The 20,248-nt window shown below is 46.0% G+C and overlaps 1 protein-coding gene across 1 annotated transcript in view; it reads right to left on the reverse strand.

Moving 5' to 3' along the window:
* DNAH10 (dynein axonemal heavy chain 10) overlaps nt 1-20,248 on the reverse strand; it is a 151,903-nt gene that overhangs the window by 81,540 nt on the left and 50,115 nt on the right. The window contains 7 exon segments of the mRNA XM_042909590.1: nt 2,711-2,922; nt 6,731-6,909; nt 7,566-7,668; nt 7,754-7,870; nt 9,769-9,927; nt 10,030-10,506; nt 18,512-18,668. Of these exon segments, the coding sequence (XP_042765524.1) occupies nt 2,711-2,922; nt 6,731-6,909; nt 7,566-7,668; nt 7,754-7,870; nt 9,769-9,927; nt 10,030-10,506; nt 18,512-18,668 (1,404 nt within the window).

The following is a 20,248-nucleotide window of genomic DNA, read 5'->3' on the forward strand; positions in this document are numbered from 1 at the left end:
CTTTGAGAGCTATGCGAAAAACCACCAAGTGATGGAGACAGTAAGAAGGGATCCCCTATAGGCAGGAGGATCTGTGCACGCAGAAGCATTGAGCAGCAAAGCACTCCACCCGATCTGGTCTTCTTTTAAGGTTTGCGTTTGGCCTGTGGATTTGCATTTTTTTTTTTAAATTTTTTTAATGTTTGTTTATTTCTGAGACAGAGAGAGAGCATGAGTCAGGGAGGGGCAGAGAGAGAGGGAGACACAGAATCCGAAGCAGGCTCCAGGCTCTGAGCTGTCAGCACAGAGCCCGACGCGGGGCTCGAACCCACAGACGGCGAGATCATGACCTGAGCCGAACGAAGTCGGATGCTCAACCGACTGAGCCACCCAGGCGCCCCGCCTTTTTTTTTTTTTAACGGTTCTGTTTATATGCAGTGAATATAATAAAACAGCTAAACGTGGTCCTGGACCAGCAAAATGCCACATATCCAGCATATAAGCACTAAGCGCCAAATCACAGATTTTACTGTAAAAATCCACCAAAAAATAAAACTTAAAAAACAACGCCCAAGCCAGAAATGGTCAGAAAGGAGAATCTACTGTTCATTCCCCTGTATTCTCAGGCCCAGGCCAGGGGCTGATATGAAGTAGGGGGCATCACAGCCCTGGTGGGGGGTGAACGGGGCACAGGTGTCACCGCATGAGTAACTCTGAGTCGCCAGGGAGAAAGGGGTTCCCTTTGCAGTTCCCCTCCATTTGTTTGATTACATCCAAGAGAATGTGTCAGCTCGGTGCGGCTGGGGCTGTAACACCTCTTCACGGTTATTCACCTTGCGTCCAGGGGAGGCCTCCGGCTGAGCCACAGGCAACAGTTTTAAGCTAAAGTTTTTTAAATGTGTTCTTTTTAACTTTCATTTTAACGTTTATTTACTTTTGAGAGAGAGAGGGAGACAGTGCGAGTGGGGGAGGGGAGGAGAGAGAGGGAGACACAGAATCGGAAGCAGGCTCCAGGCTCCGAGCCGTCAGCACAGAGCCCGACGCGGGGCTCGAACTCATGAACCGGGAGATCATGACCTGAGCCGAAGTCGGACGCTTCACCGATTGAGCCACCCAGGAGGCCCTAAATGTTTTTTATTTTTATAATTACTTTCTATTCATGGCAAAAGCTTTTGGTTTCCCATTTATAATGGTGGTGTAACCTTCTTAGAACACACTCGAGTACAAAAGAATAAGCTGATGGGAAACAAACAGAGTAGTGACAGTATACGTGATATTGGTGGAGATGGGACAAAAATGGTTAAGAAACGATCTAAGTCTAGGAAGTACTGGGTTGTGGCGTCAAAAGAACAGGGAACTTTAGCTAGAAAATACCTCTCGTATCTAGTTGGGAAAACTGAGGAATGCATAGATCAAAGTGAGCGCCCAAGTGGCCCTGTAGAACAGTGACAAAGACGGGCTTGGAACCCATGTCGCCCCGGGCCTGAGGGCCACCTGCACCTGCTGAAGGGAGATCCACGGGTGTAGAGAGATGTCCGAGACGCACCTGGCACCGAAGAGAGGCTTACTCACTCATCGCGAGGATTGGAAGGGAATTGTCTGGCATGGCTTTCTTGCTGAGCAGAATGACGTCACTGGATGCCATTCCGTGACTCTCTACCCACATGCTGGGAAACACGATGGAGGAAGAGAGGATCACGGCAGAGAAAACGGGACTCACAAAGTTCCTACTAATTCCTGTCTGTGTGGGGCCACGTCTGGACCATCACGGACAAATGAGGAGCGAATCTCCCCCATCGCACCCTCAGGACTGGTTATTCCGTTGAAAAACCAGCGACCTCTAGTGACACCTGCTCTGTCCAGTATGGCAGCCACAAGTCACGTGTCGCTCTCGAGCATCTGAGCTGTGGGGGGTCCAGACTGAAAGGTTCTGTAGGCGTAAAATACATGCCAGGTTGCAACACATTTTTTGGAGAAGAGCATAAAATATCTTGTGAGTCATGTTTCATATTGATCACAGATTGAAATGATAATGTTTTGTATATATTGGGCTAGTTAAAATATATTACTAAAATTATTTTTACCCGTTTTCTTTTACTTCTTTGGTGCAGCTGCTGGAAAAATTTTAAATGACATGTCTGGGTCATGTGTTTCTGCTGGATGGCGCTGATCTAGATCCCTTGCTATTTTTTCTAAACCGTAAGAATGAAGCATCCACGAATGCGAGTTTATATCTGGCAGTGTTTGTTTTTAAAAAATAAAACAAAATAGGAGAGGGGCACCTGGGTGGCTCAGTCTGTCAAGTGTCCGTCCCTTGACTTCAGCTCGGGTCATGATCTTGTGGTTCGTGCGTTCAAGAGCCACATCAGGCTCTGTCTGAGCTGACAGGGCAGAGCCTGCTTGGGATTCTCTCTCTCCCCCTCACTCTCTGCCTCTCCCACACTGGCATGCACGCGCACGCTCTAAATAAATAAATAAATGAAATAAACTGTAAAAAAAAAAAAAAAAAAGATTAAAAAAAAACAAGTTTAAAAAATTGGAGAATCCTTACAGCTGATAATTGAATAGAAACTTCACATGGAAACAATACCATAAAACTCCTACCTGCATATTTCAGCGTTCTGCATTGCTGTTGAAACCTTGTACTTTGTCATCAGACCTAAGCAAGGATAGATTTTAAACCAAAACTCCCCCCCCCCCCTTCCACAACAGCCAACAGGACAAAACAAACCTGTCTCTTAGTGCTTCATGCTTCAAGTCAAGTAATAAAGGAACTGAGTCTTTGAAAGCCTTCATTTTTGCTTCCAAATGATAGGCCACAGATAGGTTTCGGACCTGCCGGGGGAGCCTTCTGAGGGACCTGAGAAAACTGTCAATTCCCTCCTGGAGGAACTGAACATTCAGGTTGATCCAGAGGGTCTGAGACCATTCTTCTTTTGCAACCTAGAAACGGACAAGAAATAGTCCCAGTAACAAAACTGCCTTTGACCGGAACAGCCGCTACTCAACACGTGGTCATGCTCCCTCCTTTTCAGATATCATCACCCATCTGGCCACAAAAACCTCAGACTCACAAAGGAACGATTGGTTAAAGGCTCCAAAATACAAACAAAAGAATTCCAACTTTTTCAAGGCCCCGCCAAAATAATGCTGTCTCTAAGGATGTGTGGAATCCAAAAGTATGTCTTCCTTTCCAAGGGAGGAAAATGAGAAGTATAAAATCAGAAACCAAAACGCTCGTAATTTAGATAATCCTTCCTGATTATCACACCCAAAAGATTTTCCATGATGTATTTTCCTGAGATTTAACATAAGAAGTACTGTCTTGCGTGAAATTCACCATCTCGAAACATTTGCATTTGCAACCGGTGACATCCAGGCTTGACGGATTTGCTTCGAGTCACAAAATGTATTTCACAGAAAACTGTGTTAATTGATGAAATATACACATGGTAATTTTTTTTTGACTTAGGTATAAAGGACCTGAAGATGCATTTACTATTTTTCACCTCTTGGTCTTCTAAAAAGATATTAAAAGCTCAAACAGCTTTCTGGATTATTTATTTAAGTTTACTTATTTATTGTGAGAGAGCAAGGGAACAAGCAGGGGAGGGGCAGAGAGAGAGGGGGAGAGAAAGAATCCCCAGCAGGCTCAGAGCTGTCAGCACAGAGCCTGATGCGGGGCTTGAACTCACAAACTGTGAGATCCCGACCTGAGCCAAGATCAAAGAGGTGGGTGCTTAATTGACTGAGCCACCCAGGTGCCCCACTTTCTGAATTATTTTGAGATGACACCCACAAATGTATTACCTCTTTTTTGCAAAAATTCAGTAAGTGATAAATTAGAATGAAATCATAAAGAAACCAAAGTACTTCTTGGAGTTTGTACGCCTGAACCTACAGCCTGGCAATCATTACAAGGCCTTTTTCCCTCCACTCTTTCTCGTCCCTTCTTTCACCAAGTACATTTGGAAAACCACAACTGTGGTTAAATCCGCTCCTCGACACTCAACGTTCCTCAGTGCTCAACACCTACACCAGGGCAGCCAACCATGACGGCAGAGGACACTCAGCCTCTCTCACTGGCCTCAGTCTAAATCCAGGGCCCTAATGCGGCTTTCCCTTGGGGCCTATTCTCCCATACCACCACCTCACCCCTGCCTTGTTAGCCTCAACCAGCCACCCCCCTGCCCTCATCTCCGCTGATGATCTTGCTGTGCACGTCCCCGGGGAGACCGACACAATCATAACCGAACGTTCAACATCTCCCACTAGAAGCATCTCTATGCACACGCTCTGCCTTCCCTGTATGACCACACCCGCCTCCTACCTGAGGCCACGTCCCAACCCCACCCTTTCCCACCAACTCATGGACACCAGACATCATTCGAGGAAGTCTCCCTTCTGTCTCCTCTCACCCACGTTTCCTCCTTACTGGATCACTATGCAAACCCCCACTCTAATTTCTCCCGTCTTAAAAAAAACTACCCTGACCCCTCCTCCCTTCCACACACAGCTCCTCAGTTCTCTGCTTCCCTTTGCAACAAAACCCATTGGAAAAGCTGTCCAGATCCGGGGTTTCTGACTCCTCTCTTCCCATTCTCTCTTCCTCAAGCTTTATCGAGGATCGGCTGGCGTGCGGACACAACTGGTTGTGTCCAAGTGCAGAACGTCGCAAACTCTGGCCTGTGTGCACACGCACGGGACCGTCACCACAGTCGAGATCGTGAACTCCTTCGTAGCTCTCGGAGGTCTCCTCCCGCCTCTCTGTAACCCCCCTCCCATTCCCGGGCAAATGCTGCCCTGCTCTCTGCCGTGATAACTTCGTTGGCCCGTTCTAGAATTTTAGGTAAATGGAATCATCCAGGATGTACGATCTTATATCTCAGCAAGATTTTTGAGACCCGTCCATGTTGTCGCCCCGGTGCATCAGCAGTCCAATCCTTTCTACTACTGAGTAGCATTCCACGCGATGGCTGTACCACAGTTTCTTTAGCCATCCACCTGGGGGGTATTGGGTTTTTTCTGGTCCTGGGCTATTGCAAATAAAGCTGCCGTGGACATTCATGTAAACGTCTTTGCGGGGACCTGTGCTTCCTTTTCTTGTGGGCAAATCCCTCGGACTCACTCTAATCAGGCGTCCACGACCACCGCTCCATCGAGATGTTTCTTTCCAAGGTCACAGTGGTTTCCGTGACGTGAGACGCGGTGGTCACTGCTAATCGCCCTCCCACTTGATCGGATGCACGGCAGGTTGACAGTCCCGCCCCCTGAAACGCTTTCGTCACTCGGCTTCCGAGACCTCACGCTCTTCAGTCTGGCCCCCTATCCTACCTCCCAGGCCACTCCCTGTCCTCCCTTCCTTTTCGGGCATCTTCCCGTGGTATGCGATGCTGGAGTGCTCCAGGTTTGGCCCCTCTTCTCCGTGTATCCCACTCCCGGGTGTACGGGGGCTGAAGCTTGCCCCCCCCCCCCCCCACCTAGAATTCATGTCCCCCTGGGACCTCAGAATGTGATCTTATTTGGAAGTCAGGTCTTTGCAGATATAAGATGAGGTCATGTTGGGGTAGGATGGGCCCCAAATCCGATGGCCACGCCGGGGAAAAAACTGATTCAGAGTCCTGCTCAAAGGCCACCTCCCTGGGCCACCTCCTTCCCCCTCTGAGCCCCATGGCGCTCTACCATATTCCTGTCACATATCAGAGCGGTATGGCGATTCTCTCGTGGGTCAGTGTGATGGTTAATTTTATGTGTGAACTTGACTGGGCCACAGGTGCCCAGATATTTGGTTAAACATTATTCTGGACAATGTTTTCCAGGGTGTTTCTGGGTAAAATTGACATTTGAAACAGTGGCCTGAGTAAAGGTAATTTCCCTCCCCTCTGTGGGTGGGTCTCATCCAATCCACTGAAGGGCTAGAGAGAAAACTTGAGTGAGAGAGAATCCTCTCTCTCTCTCTCTGACTGTCTTCCAGCTGGGACATCAGTCTTCTGCCTTCAAGCTCAGACCTGAGCTGGAAATACCCCATCAGCTGTCCTGGGTCTCCAGCCTGTTGACCCCAGACCTTGGGACTTCCGGTCTCCATTCCTATATAAGCCGATTCCTTATAATAAATCTGTTTGGTGTCCATTGGTTCTGTTTCTTGGAAGAACCCAGACTAACGCAGTCAGCCTCTCCTGGGGGTTCAAGAAGGGCAGGAGTGGGATGAACAGATGCACCTCCTTTCTGGACCCTACTCCCAACCAGCACAGCACTGGGCTGTACAGAACAGAGTGAAGAGACAGAGGGATGAATAAAGGAATGGTACGAATTTGCACCGGAACATATGTTAAAGAGAGGCATCCAAATGTCATGCTATTTGCTACTTTTAATTTCTTGTAATTTCTTAAATGGTTCACCCCACTCCTTAACCAAGCCCCAACCAGCAAAGAGAATTTTCTTTTTTATTATTGTGGAAAAATACACAATAACGCAGCATGTACCATTTTAACCACTTTCAAATGTACGATTCGGCAGTGTCGAGTACATTCACCATGGTGTGCAGCCATCACCCCCATCTAGCTCCAGAACTTTCCCATCACCCCAAATGGAGACCCCGGATCCATTGGCAGTTACTACTTCCCAAGAGCCAAAGCGAGAGCTTCCATGAAATCCGCCCCGGGCTCTTAATTACGGCGGCACCAAAACCCGCTTGGCCGAGTCAACGCTCACACTGCCTTCAGGGAGGCGGGGTCTGTGGGCGGACGCTCACCTTCAGCGCTTCATAGAGGTCATAAATGGTCCTCAGGTTGTTCATCTCCTTCTGCACTTTGAGCAGCTCTGGGTACATTGTAATCGGAAGATCGAAAAGTTTCTCCGCATTAGCCAACTCCTGGCGGTTCTTTTCATGTCTCGTGAGCTCCTTTTCAAAAACGGCTAAAAGTTCTACTCCTGGCAAATAAGTAAATAAATAGAAGCCATCCAGGAAGACACATTTAGAATTACCACAACTTTATCTCTCTTTCTAATGGAAACCAGACGGCCAGGTCCATATGCAAAACTCTCCAGTTAGAAAATTCGGTCTCCTGGGGTGCCTGGGTGGTTCGGTTGGTTAAGCGTCTGACTTCGGCTCAGGTCATGATCTCACAGCTCATGAGTTCAAGCCCTGCGTCAGGCTCTGTGCTGACGGCTCAGACCCCGGAGCCTGCTTGGGATTCTGTGTCTCCCTTTCTCTCCGCCCCTCACCCACACACGCTCTCTCCCTCTCTCTTTCTGTCTCTCAAAAATAAATAAACATTTAAAAAAAAGTTTTTAAGAGAAAATTGTGCCTCCTTCACATTATCCCTCTAAGTGGCTCAACTTGGGCTGCACATTAGAGTCCCATGAGAGTTTTAAAAGTCTTGGCATCTGGATCACCCCCCACCCCCAGAACAAGAGAATTAGGCTATTTGGATCTGGACGCCAGGAGTCACCGGGTTTGTCAGGATCCTCAGGTGAACCCAGTGTCCAGGCAAGGTTAAGAACCACTGCTCCATTCCATAGTCCCATAACATCCATAAGCAAAACATACTCTGCTACCTCAGGAAGCCCAACGTGAACGTTCTTACCTTTATCAAGATCATCACCAATAGAACCAGGGCCTTCACGATAAAAACGCTTTGCAAATTCCTCTATCTGCTGTTTGTAGTTTAATATTTCACCTCGAGTAATCTGCAAAGGGCAGGGTTGCATTAATTTATCCCGATGGGCATTTGTCCATATCTTTACTCAGAAAGTAAAAAATGTTAAAAGGTACCTCTGTGAACGTTCTCTTTATGCCCCCAAGAGAATGGTCCACATTCATGGACTCATTGAACAGATTTGACCACATGCTTTTAATGTTGTCAACCAGTTCTTTCTCTGCATCGGGAGGCTGACAAAGAAACAGGACAAACAATAAATGGCCAGAAATTTGGAACTGAAGTTCCGGTCAAAGCTACTGCCTAGGGATTTCCACTTGTGACAACAGCAGGCTTGGTCATTTGAATCCACAAAAAAACTGCTTGAATTAGAAAGATTATATATTTGAGGCACCTGGGTGGCTCCGTCGGTTGAGCACCCGACTTCAGCTCAGGTCATGATCTCACGGTTCATGAGTTCAAGCCCCGCGTCGGGCTCGCTGCTGTCAGCCTGTCAGCGCAGAGCCCGCTTCAGGTCCTCTGTCCACCTCTCTCTGCCCCTCCCTCGCTTGTGCTCTCCCAAAAATAAATAAATATTTTTTGAAAGAAAGAAAAACTATATATTTATGATGAAAACAAAATCAGGATAAAATCATTTTTAAAAATAAGCAGATAACACAGAGAGAGAGATACCGTAGACAGATAAGCCCTTCATAAACTAGGACCCAGTTTCAGCTCAACTTAATCTCTAATTAAAATAAGGTTACCTTAGCTTGCTGATGCATCTAGCTGTGCTGTCTATCAGAAGCAAAAAGAAATCTCCCCTGATGAAATATAACATCTGGAGCCTCCAACTCTCTCTACAAATTTGTCATGTACAATGTGCAGAACTCAATCAGAAATAACAGGTAGGTAAGGATCAAAATGACTCGAAGGAAACCAAGAGACACACAGACAACATAAGCAGACCCTAATGGAGTCTCAAATAATTTTACTTAATAAAGGAAACAAAAGGGGCGCCTGGGTGGCTCAGTCGGTTGAGCGTCCGACTTCGGCCCAGGTCATGATCTCACGGCTGGTGAGGCTGAGCCCCGCGTCAGGCTCTGTGCCAACAGCTCGGTCTGGAGCCCGCTTCGGATTCTGTGTCTCCCTCTCTCTCTGCCCCTCCCTCGCTCATGCCCTGTCTCTGTCTCAAAAATAAATAAAAACATTTAAAAACAACTTTTTAATGAAAAAGTAAAAAACTAAAGGAAACAGACAAAATTGGGAACTTTTATTTTAATTCTAAAAGTGTACATTTTGCATACTGTGCAATTTTATGGCGAGAGGATCTCTAGCTTTCAGGGTGACTGCTCAGTGAAGGTGTTCAGAGCAGTCAAGGAACATAAGCTGCAACACAAGTCTGATGCAAGTGCGGACTTACGGCAGCTATTTGCTTCTTCTAGTTTGTTTCTCCAGCTGACTCTTTCTGCGTGAATGTGAGGCACAGTATGCAAAATTTTGTATACAGTTTCAGGGAGAGGCCAGGCCCCCCCCCAAACTCCTCCAGGGACTTCTAAAGTTCCTTCGAACCACCCTGAACAACTGTAATAAAGGCAACTGTAATAAAGGCAGCTATGTGCCGCTACCCGTCTCTTTTATTATCTTAACCCTCTCCGACTCTCCTCCCTCCCGCTTATTTTGTGGAAGCCCTTTATTAAAGGAAATTAACACCAGAAAAAGGGGGAGGGGAGGGGGAGAATTGACACGCTCTCCAAAGAAAAATACAACCTGAGCCATACCAGATCAAGAAATAATCTGTTTTCATTATTCTGAATAACTGTGGGGTTGCTCTACATTTAAATTTTATTACTTAAAGTCATCGTTGAGAAGTATTTCTGACAAGGGTCTTAGAATTCAACCCAACTGTAAAAATGCTTAAGAAAATCCAGGGGGCGCCTGGGTGGCTCAGTCAGTTAAGCGTCTGACTTCGGCTCAGGTCATGATCTCACCATTCGCGGGTTCGGGCCCGGCGTCGGGCTCTCTGCTTTCAGCACGGAACCCGCTTCCGATCCTCTCTCTCTGCCCCTCTCATGCATGTTCTCTCTCTCTCTCTCTCAGATAAATACACATTAAAAAAAATCCTTTTAAAGAAAGGAAACTGTTCACTCACAAAGAGATTATACATTGCCATGGTGCGGTATCGCTCCTGGACATCCCTGTATCTCAGTTCCATGACCAAAGATTTACTTCTAATTTCTGCAATCGTTGCAAGGACAAACTTGAGGTCTTCAAGGGTACTGGGGCTCTTCTTCAGGTTTTTGGCCAGGGTCTGCAAAAGAGAGGTCAAAGGACACCAAATAAACCTAGAAAACACAGTCCCCAACGGAGACGTGATTTTCACGAAAAGTAGTGTAATTAAACCCAGCGATACCTCCATCTCTTCGTGGAGGTGATAGAGTTCCTCCCTGGCCGACTCGTTGAGAAGCTTTCCCAGCGAGGTCACCCAGGACCTGGCGTTTTCCTGCACCGTGTTCGCCAGAGGCCCCAGCTGCAGCCGGATGCAATGCTCGTCCTTAACTAAGGGGTGGCGCATGACTTCTTGGGCAATCTTGGAATAGAACTGCAACTTTGCATCATAGGACACACAAGGAGGTTTCTTGGAGGCGAATTTCTCCATCACAATGGCTTTGTCCAACTTCCAGAGAGGTCGATACCTCTTCCATTTCTGGAGGTACTTCATGAGACTGATCAGAATCCTGTGGACGTTTTGGGGGATCATGACAGCTTGTTCAATTATCTGAGGGTTCAGGGAGATATCGTCGTAAAAGCTTATTACAACGAGTTCTTCTTCCTCCCCCTTCTGAGGAGGGCATTCTATACAGCTGCCATTCATCCATCGGACAAAATGCTGGTGAAAGAAGCAGGGAAAAGAACAGCATTTCAGTATTTATTCTGCTTCCTATGCATAAAGTCACGTGGCTTCAGGAGTAAGTCTCGCCAGTAACAGAACCTCATCCAAAAAAGCTGATTTTTGTTAAGGAAGTACATTTCTGACATTTTATGAAAGGACAGGTAAAAATTCTTTTTGATTTGAAAGAAAGCATTTATGAACATAAAATAATGCAGGCTTCACCAGAAGCCTCAAAAATCCATCTAGTGAGGGGGGTGTTAAATTGGTATAAAATGTTGTGAATAATATCCAGAATGTTGGGGCGCCTGGGTGGCTCAGTCGGTTAACCGTCCGACTTAGGCTCAGGTCACGATCTCACGGTCCCCACATCGAGCCCCCCCACGGTGAGTTCGAGCCCCACATCGGGCTCTGTGCTGACAGCTCGGTGCCTGAAGCCCGCTTCGGATTCTGTGTCTCCCTCCTCTCTGCCCCTCCCCCGGTCGCGCTCTGTCTCTCTCTCAAAAATAAACATTAAAAAAATTTTTTTTAATAAAATAAAATTTATAAATACCCAGAATGTTTCAGAGAGAGTCTTTCCTATTTATTTACTCCTTGGAAATTGTTTGTTTCCCTCTTCAAAGACGCAGTTATATAAAAGCTATAACGTAAGAGAATTTACATAACTGAGGTTTAATCAACAACTTTACTTGCACAGATTATAAACTATATGCAACTTATTAATTTCCAAGTACAGTTAAATTAACTTCCCTATCTATATCTATACTCACTTTTATGCTTTAAAAAATGCCTGAAACATATTTGACTTTCTGAACCAAGTAAAGAGAAAATGTTAGTGTCTTGAGGGGACGTGACATCCCTTATCCATAAAAATGGCCCCATTTTCCCATTGTTGGTGAGACACAAACTATGGGTCATTGGCCAACAGACACTCCTTTGACCCCATTTACATAGTTGAGAGCCAGCTATGTGCCAGATGCTGTTGGAGGTGCTGGGGATTCAAAGGTGGACAGACACACAAGGTCCGTGTTCCCATGCACCTTGCATTCCAGTGGCACAAGAGAGTCACGGAGAGATGAGCGAGGAAATAAGAAAAGGTCAGGTAGCGGTAGGTGACGGGAAGAAGACGGAACGGATGATAGGATAGAGAACAGCGAGGAGGAGCCATCCGGGAAAAGTCTGGGGGCAGAAGTTTCCAGGCAGAGGGAAGAGTTCACGTAACCATTTCAAGGAGGAGCAGGTGCTGCTGCTGGAGGCCGGGCGGGGTGGGGGGGCTGAGCGCGGGGGAGCACGAGATGTAGCAAGTGAGCTCAGGAAGGCAGGCAGGTGCCAGACTGGGAGCACAGTGAGGAGTTCGGCTTATGTCCGAATGCAACGTAAAGTCGTCGGGGGGGTTGCACGAGAGATCTGACGTGAAGCGATTCGTATTTTAAAAAGAGAATTCTGGAGATAGGGGAAGATGGCGGCGTAGGAGGACGCTGGGCTCACCGCGCGTCCTGCGGATCACTTAGATTCCACCTACACCTGCCTAACTAACCCAGAAAACCACCAGAAACCAGCAGAACAGAGTCTCCGGAGCCAAGCACAGACGAGAGGCCCACGGAAGAGGGTAGGAAGGGTGGAGAGGCGGTGCCCGCTCCACAGACTGGCGGGAGGGAGCCGGGGTGGAGGGGCGGCTCGCCGGCCAAGCGGAGCCCCCGAGTCTGGCTGGCAAAAGCCGAGGGGCCGGACGGAGTGTGTTCCGACAGCAGGCGGGACTTGCTTAGCATCTGGGAGGTCATAAGTTAACAGCTCTGCTCGGAAAGCGGGAAGCCTGGAGGACAAAGGGAGGGAGAGTTGCTGAGCCCCGGGAAGACAGAGCTCAGCTTGGCGGGGAACAAAGGCGCTTGCCAGCGCCATCTCCCTCGCCCATCCCCCAGCCAAAATCCCAAAGGGAACCGGTTCCCGCCAGAGAACTTGCTCGCGCCGCGCAAACACCCAACGCGGTGCTTCTGCGGAGCCACCCCTCCGGCAGCGGGTCTGACTCCCTCCCGCTGCCACAGGGCCCCTCCGGAAGTGGATCACCTAAGGAGAAGCGAGCTGAGCCTGCCCCTCCTGCCCCCTGCACCTTGCCTACCCACCCCAGCCAATACGCCAGATCCCAGCACCACAAGCCTGGCAGTGTGCAAGTAGCCCAGACGGCCACGCCACCCCACAGTGAATCCCGCCCCTAGGGGAGGGGAAGAGAAGGCACACGCCAGTCTGACTGTGGCCCCAGCAGTGGGCTGGGGGCAGACGCCAGGTCTGACTGCGACTGTGCCCACCAGCTCCAGTTATACACCACAGCACAGGGGAAGTGCCCTGCAGGTCCGCACCACTCCAGGGACTATCCAAAATGACCAAACGGAAGAATTCCCCTCAGAAGAATCTCCAGGAAATAACAACAGCTAATGAACTGATCAAAAAGGATTTAAATAATATAACAGAAAGTGAATTTAGAATAATAGTCATACAATTAATCGCTGGGCTTGAAAACAGTAGAGAGGACAGCAGAGAATCTCTTGCTACAGAGATCAAGGGACTAAGGAACAGTCAGGAGGAGCTGAAAAACGCTTTAAACGGAATGCAAAACAAAATGGAAACGACGACGGCTCGGATTGAAGAGGCAGAGGAGAGAATAGGTGAACTGGAAGATAAAGTTATGGAAAAAGAGGAAGCTGAGAAAAAGAGAGATAAAAAAATCCAGGAGTATGAGGGGAAAATTAGAGAACTAAGTGACACACTAAAAAGAAATAATATACGCATAATTGGCATCCCAGAGGAGGAAGAGAGAGGGAAAGGTGCTGACGGTGTACTTGAAGAAATAAGAGCTGAGAACTTCCCAGATCTGGGGAAGGAAAAAGGCATTGAAATCCAAGAGGCACAGAGAACTCCCTTCAGACGTAACTTGAATCAATCTTCTGCACGACATATCATAGTGACACTGGCAAAATACAAGGATAAAGAGAAAATTCTGAAAGCAGCAAGGGATAAATGTGCCCTAACTTATAAAGGGAGACCTATAAGACTCGTGACTGATCTCTCTTTTGAAACTTAGCAGGCCAGAAAGGATTGGCATGAGATCTTCAATGTATTGAACAGAAAAAATATGCAGCCGAGAATCCTTTATCCAGCAAGTCTGTCATTTAGAATAGAAGGAGAGATAAAGGTCTTCCCAAACAAACAAAAACTGAAGGAATTTGTCACCACTAAACCAGCCCTACAAGAGATCCTAAGGGGGATCCTGTGAGACAAAGTATCAGAGACATCGCTACAAGCATAAAACATACAGACATCACAATGACTCTAAACCCGTATCTTTCTATAATAACACTGAATGTAAATGGATTAAATGCGCCAACCAAAAGACATAGGGTATCAGAATGGATAAAAAAACAAGACCCATCCATCTATTTGCTGTCTACAAGAGACTCATTTTAGATCTGAGGACACCTTTAGATTGAGAGTGAGGGGATGGAGAACTATTTATCATGCTACTGGAAGCCAAAAGAAAGCTGGAGTAGCCATACTTATATCAGACAAACTAGACTTTAAATTAAAGGCTGTAACAAGAGATGAAGAAGGGCATTATATAATAATTACAGGGTCTATACATCAGGAAGAGGTAACAATTATAAATGTCTATGCGCCGAATACCGGAGCCCCCAAATATATAAAACAATTACTCATAAACATAAGCAACCTTATTGATAAGAATGTGGTAATTGCAGGGGACTTTAACACTCCACTTACAGAAATGGATAGATCATCTAGACACACGGTCAATAAAGAAACAAGGGCCCTGAATGACACATTGGATCAGATGGACTTGACAGATATATTTAGAACTCTGCATCCCAAAGCAACAGAATATACTTTCTTCTCGAGTGCACCTGGAACATTCTCCAAGATAGATCATATACTGGGTCACAAAAGAGCCCTTCGTAAGTATACAAGAATTGAAATTATACCATGCATACTTTCAGACCACGATGCCATGAAGCTTGAAATCAACCACAGGAAAAAGTCTGGAAAACCTCCAAAAGCATGGAGGTTAAAGAACACCCTACTAAAGAATGAGTGGGTCAACCAGGCAATTAGAGAAGAAATTTAAAAATATATGGAAACAAACGAAAATGAAAATACAACAATCCAAACGCTTTGGGACGCAGCGAAGGCAGTCCTGAGAGGAAAATACATTGCAATCCAGGCCTATCTCAAGAAACAAGAAAAATCCCAAATACAAAATCTAACGGCACACCTAAAGGAAACAGAAGCAGAACAGCAAAGGCAGCCTAAACCCAGCAGAAGAAGAGAAATAATAAAGATCAGAGCAGAAATAAACAATATAGAATCTAAAAAAACTGTAGAGCAGATCAACGAAACCAAGAGTTGGTTTTTTGAAAAAATAAACAAAATTGACAAACCTCTAGGCAGGCTTCTCAAAAAGAAAAGGGAGATGACCCAAATAGATAAAATCATGAATGATAATGGAATTATTACAACCAATCCCTCAGAGATACAATTATCAGGGAATACTATGAAAAATTATATGCCAACAAATTGGACAACCTGGAAGAAATGGACAAATTCCTAAACACCCACACTCTTCCAAAACTCAATCAGGAGGAAATAGAAAGCTTGAACAGACCCATAACCAGCGAAGAAATTGAATCGGTTACCAAAAATCTCCCAACAAATAAGAGTCCAGGACCAGATGGCTTCCCAGGGGAGTTCTACCAGACGTTTAAAGCAGAGATAATACCTATCCTTCTCAAGATATTCCAAGAAATAGAAAGGGAAGGAAAACTTCCAGACTCATTCTATGAAGCCAGTATTAACTTTGATTCCTAAACCAGACAGAGACCCAGTAAAAAAAGGGAACTACAGGCCAATATCCCTGATGAATATGGATGCAAAAATTCTCAATAAGATACTAGCAAATCGAATTCAACAGCATATAAAAAGAATTATTCACCATGATCAAGTGGGATTCATTCCTGGGATGCAGGGCTGGTTCAACATTCGCAAATCAATCAACGTGATACATCACATTAATAAAAGAAAAGAGAAGAACCATATGATCCTGTCAATCGATGCAGAAAAGGCCTTTGACAAAATCCAGCACCCTTTCTTAATAAAAACCCTTGAGAAAGTCGGGATAGAAGGAACATACTTAAACATTATAAAAGCCATTTATGAAAAGCCCACAGCTAACATCATCCTCAATGGGGAAAAACTGAGAGCTTTTTCCCTGAGATCAGGAACATGACAGGGATGCCCACTCTCACTGCTGTTGTTTAACATAGTGCTGGAAGTTCTAGCATCAGCAATCAGACAACAAAAGGAAATCAAAGGCATCCAAATTGGCAAAGATGAAGTCAAGCTTTCGCTTTTTGCAGATGACATGATATTATACATGGAAAATCCGATAGACTCCACCAAAAGTCTGCTAGAACTGATACATGAATTCAGCAAAGTTGCAGGATACAAAATCAATGTACAGAAATCAGTTGCATTCTTATACACTAACAATGAAGCAACAGAAAGACAAATAAAGAAACTGATCCCATTCACAATTGCACCAAGAAGCATAAAATACCTAGGAATAAATCTAACCAAAGATGTAAAAGATCTGTATGCTGAAAACTATAGAAAGCTTATGAAGGTAATTGAAGAAGATATAAAGAAATGGAAAGACATTCCCTGCTCATGGATTGGAAGAATAAATATTGCCAAAATGTCAATACTACCCAAAGCTATCTACACATTCAATGCAATCCCAATCAAAATTTCACCAGCATTCTTCTCAAAACTAGAACAAGGAATCCTAAAATTCATATGGAACCACAAAAGGCCCTGAACAGCCAAAGTAATTTTGAAGAAGACCAAAGCAGGAGGCATCACAATCCCAGATTTTAGCCTCTACTACAATGCTGTAATCATCAAGACAGCATGGTATTGGCACAAAAACAGACACATAGATCAATGGAGTAGAACAGAAACCCCAGAACTAGACCCACAAACGTATGGCCAACTCATCTTTGACAAAGCAGGAAAGAACATCCAATGGAAAAAAGACAGACTCTTTAACAAATGATGCTGGGAGAACTGGACAGCAACATGCAGAAGGTTGAAACTAGACCACTTTCTCACACCATTCACAAAAATAAACTCAAAATGGATAAAGGACCTGAATGTGAGACAGGAAACCATCAAAACCCTAGAGGAGAAAGCAGGAAAAGACCTCTCTGACCTCAGCCGTAGCAATCTCTTACTCGACACATCCCCAAAGGCAAGGGAATTAAAAGCAAAAATGAACTACTGGGACCTTATGAAGATAAAAAGCTTCTGCACAGCAAAGGAAACAACCAACAAAACTAAAAGGCAACCAACGGAATGGGAAAAGATATTTGCAAATGACATATCGGACAAAGGGCTAGTATCCAAAATCTATAAAGAGCTCACCAAACTCCACACCCGAAAAACAAATAACCCAGTGAAGAAATGGGCAGAAAACATGAATAGACACTTCTCTAAAGAAGACATCCGGATGGCCAACAGGCACATGAAAAGATGCTCAACGTCGCTCCTCATCAGGGAAATACAAATCAAAACCACATTCAGATATCACCTCACGCCAAAGTGGCCAAAATGAACAAATCAGGAGACTATAGATGCTGGAGAGGATGTGGAAAAACGGGAACCCTCTTGCACTGTTGGTGGGAATGCAAACTGGTGCAGCCACTCTGGAAAACAGTGTGGAGGTTCCTCAAAAAATTAAAAATAGACCTGCCCTATGATCCAGCAGTAGCACTGCTAGGAATTTACCCAAGGGATACAGGAGTGCTGCTGATGCATAGGGGCACTCGTACCCCAGTGTTTATAGCAGCACTTTCAACAATAGCCAAATTATGGAAAGAGCCTAAATGTCCATCAACTGATGAATGGATTAAAAAATTGTGGTTTATATACACAATGGAGTACTACGTGGCAATGAGAAAGAATGAAATCTGGCCCTTTGTAGCAACGTGGATGGAACTGGAGAGTGTGATGCTAAGTGAAATAAGCCATACAGAGAAAGACAGATACCATATGGTTTCACTCTTATGTGGATCCTGAGAAACTTAACAGAAACCCATGAGGGAGGGGAAGGAGAAAAAAAAAAAAGAGGTTAGAGTGGGAGAGAGCCAAAGCGTAAGAGACTCTTAAAAACTGAGAACAAACTGAGGGTTGAGGGGGGGGTGGGAGGGAGGGGAGGGTGGGTGATGGGTATCGAGGAGGGCACCTTTTGGGATGAGCACTGGGTGTTGTATGAAAACCAATTTGACAATAAATTTCATATATTGGAAAAAAAAAGAAAAGAAAAAAAAGAAAAAAAAAAGAAAAAGAGAATTCTGAACCTCCCCTCCCCCCCGCCGTGGTGGAGGAGGGGGTGTGGAAACATGCAATTGTCCAGGGGAGGGATGCCGAGAGTCAACCAGACCTCCGATGGGCGGGACAGAGGTTGACGACAGGAAACCCTAGAATCGGGGCCGGCTCCTGGGCTCCCGGCTCGTGCATCTGGGCTGCTGCGGCCGCCGCTTCCTGCAGTAGGGAAACCGGGGGCAGGGGCAGGGTGCAAGACGGGAAGCCGAGAATTCCACCTTGGACCTGCCAACACCAGGGTCGCAGGGGACACATCGAGGAGGCAAGAGACTTGAAGAGCAGGGTGGGTAGTAGAGAGGTCTGGGCGAGGATGGCATTAAAAGGCAGGAGACTGGTCGGGATCACGCGGAGAGGAGAAAAGGGAGCCTGGATCGAGCCTTGGGACACCCAGGCTCTCGAGGGCTGGAAGAGGAGCCCAGAGGAGGGCAAGAGTCTGGACAAGAAGCAGAGCGGAGCCCATGCTCTCCGCGGCCTCGGCGACGTGCTCCCCAAAGCCGGCGGGCCTGGTGGTCGGTGGCCACAAGCCCCGCTGTGGATCCGCAGACCCCTCCGCCCTTACCTTGGTGATCTCCACGCAATTTCGGACGCAACGGACGCACATTTTGTCGATCTCACTCGCGTTGGGGTTGAGGATGATCTCGGGCGCCGTCAGGATGGTGTCCGTTTGGAACAGAGGGACGTTTCCCAGGATTAAAGAATTAAAAGACTGCAAATTCCTAAGAGGGGTTAAAAAAAAAAAAAAAAAAAAAGACAGACAGACCCAGGACTCACTGAAGTGGAGTATATCCAACACTTGACGGAAACGGCTGGTGTCGCAAAAGTCACACGTGAAAACCCTCTGTGTGGAGTAAGACGTTCTGGCGTCATAGCGGGCAATGCGCACTGAGTTTTATTCTGTGCCCCCGTTTTGGCCTATACTTATATGTAGTTCATTTCTACTTTTGGGAAGTGAATATCTATTAGTCGAAAGACACCTGAGTAACAGTGATGACTTCCAAAAGCTGTTCCACATGGTTCGGGAAAGATGGTCATAAAACTGGCTTTGTCTTCTCCCAGAAAGGGCCCCCCTCTTGTGGCTCACTCCTGGTCCTCGGGATTCAGCTAAAACGCGGCCTCAGGGTGGCTTTCTTGAGCACCCCCTTACAACGGCCACTCTGTTTCCTGTCCCAAAACACTGCGCTGCTTTCTTTCTTTCACAGAAATCATCTTGGTTATGTCTGGGTTCCTGGTGTGTTGTGTCTCTCCTATGAGGATGGAAAAGATCCAGAAGGAGAGGGGCCCTGTCTGGCCTGGTGCCTGACACACGCAGGATCTAAGAAACCCGTGAGTGAATGAATGAGTGAATGAGTGGATGGATGGATGGACGGATCGACAGACGGATCAAGGGAAAGCATAGCATATTAAAAAAGGAAACACTATAGGAGGTGCCCCGTGTAAGAAGCTGCTGCAGGAATCTAAGAAACAATAATGAAAAACAAACAAACAAAAAAAAAGAAGATAAATGAAGCGTGTAGAAAACAGATTTTTGTAAAGGATCAACTTAGTGAAATTTGTCAAACTGGGTCCAGGAAGCAAGACGACCAAAGGTATTTATTTTATTTATTAACGTCTTGTTCCCAAGTGGACTTTAGCAGCTCACAAGAATGCTTTGACTGCAGTAAGAGACCCTACACTCAAAGTGGGATAAAATAAAGGAAAGAGACACGTATCACAGATGTTTAGCGAAGTGATGCTGGACCGGGTTCGCATCCTAGCCGTTCTTCTTACAAGGTGTGTGTGTGTGACCGAGGCTAAGAAAGTCGCTTAATCTTCCAACACACTGTGTCCGGAAAACGAGGGTGAGATTGTAAAAGGAGTAGAACACGAGCCTTCAGAGTAAGCTCTCATACGTGTTAGATTCAAATACATACATATACGCAGAGAGTATGTATAGAGTCTAGAGTCACAAGAATGTAACTGACAATGCAATCGTAAATACTTCTACATTTGCTTCATTTAGGCTACAAATTTGGTTCTAAGTTTCCTAGCAGTCAAGGAGAAAAGGGAAATCTTTCAAGTCAACAATCCATAGTATCCACACCGTTTAAAAACAAAACAACAAAAAACAAAAGACAAAAAGAAAAATAATACTTTCTCAGGAGGCTAAGCTCAAAAGGGACACTAGAGAAATTTCTTCTGGGGTCCTTCACATAGAAGACATTGAATGTCCTAGGGCGGCTTCCCAGAATGATCCCACGAGGGATAATTTCCTTTTCCGAACATTGAGGGGCCTGACAAGAATGTGAGCCAGATTAGA

This window comes from Panthera leo, chromosome D3 (assembly GCF_018350215.1).
Source record: "Panthera leo isolate Ple1 chromosome D3, P.leo_Ple1_pat1.1, whole genome shotgun sequence".
NCBI lineage: Eukaryota > Metazoa > Chordata > Mammalia > Carnivora > Felidae > Panthera > Panthera leo.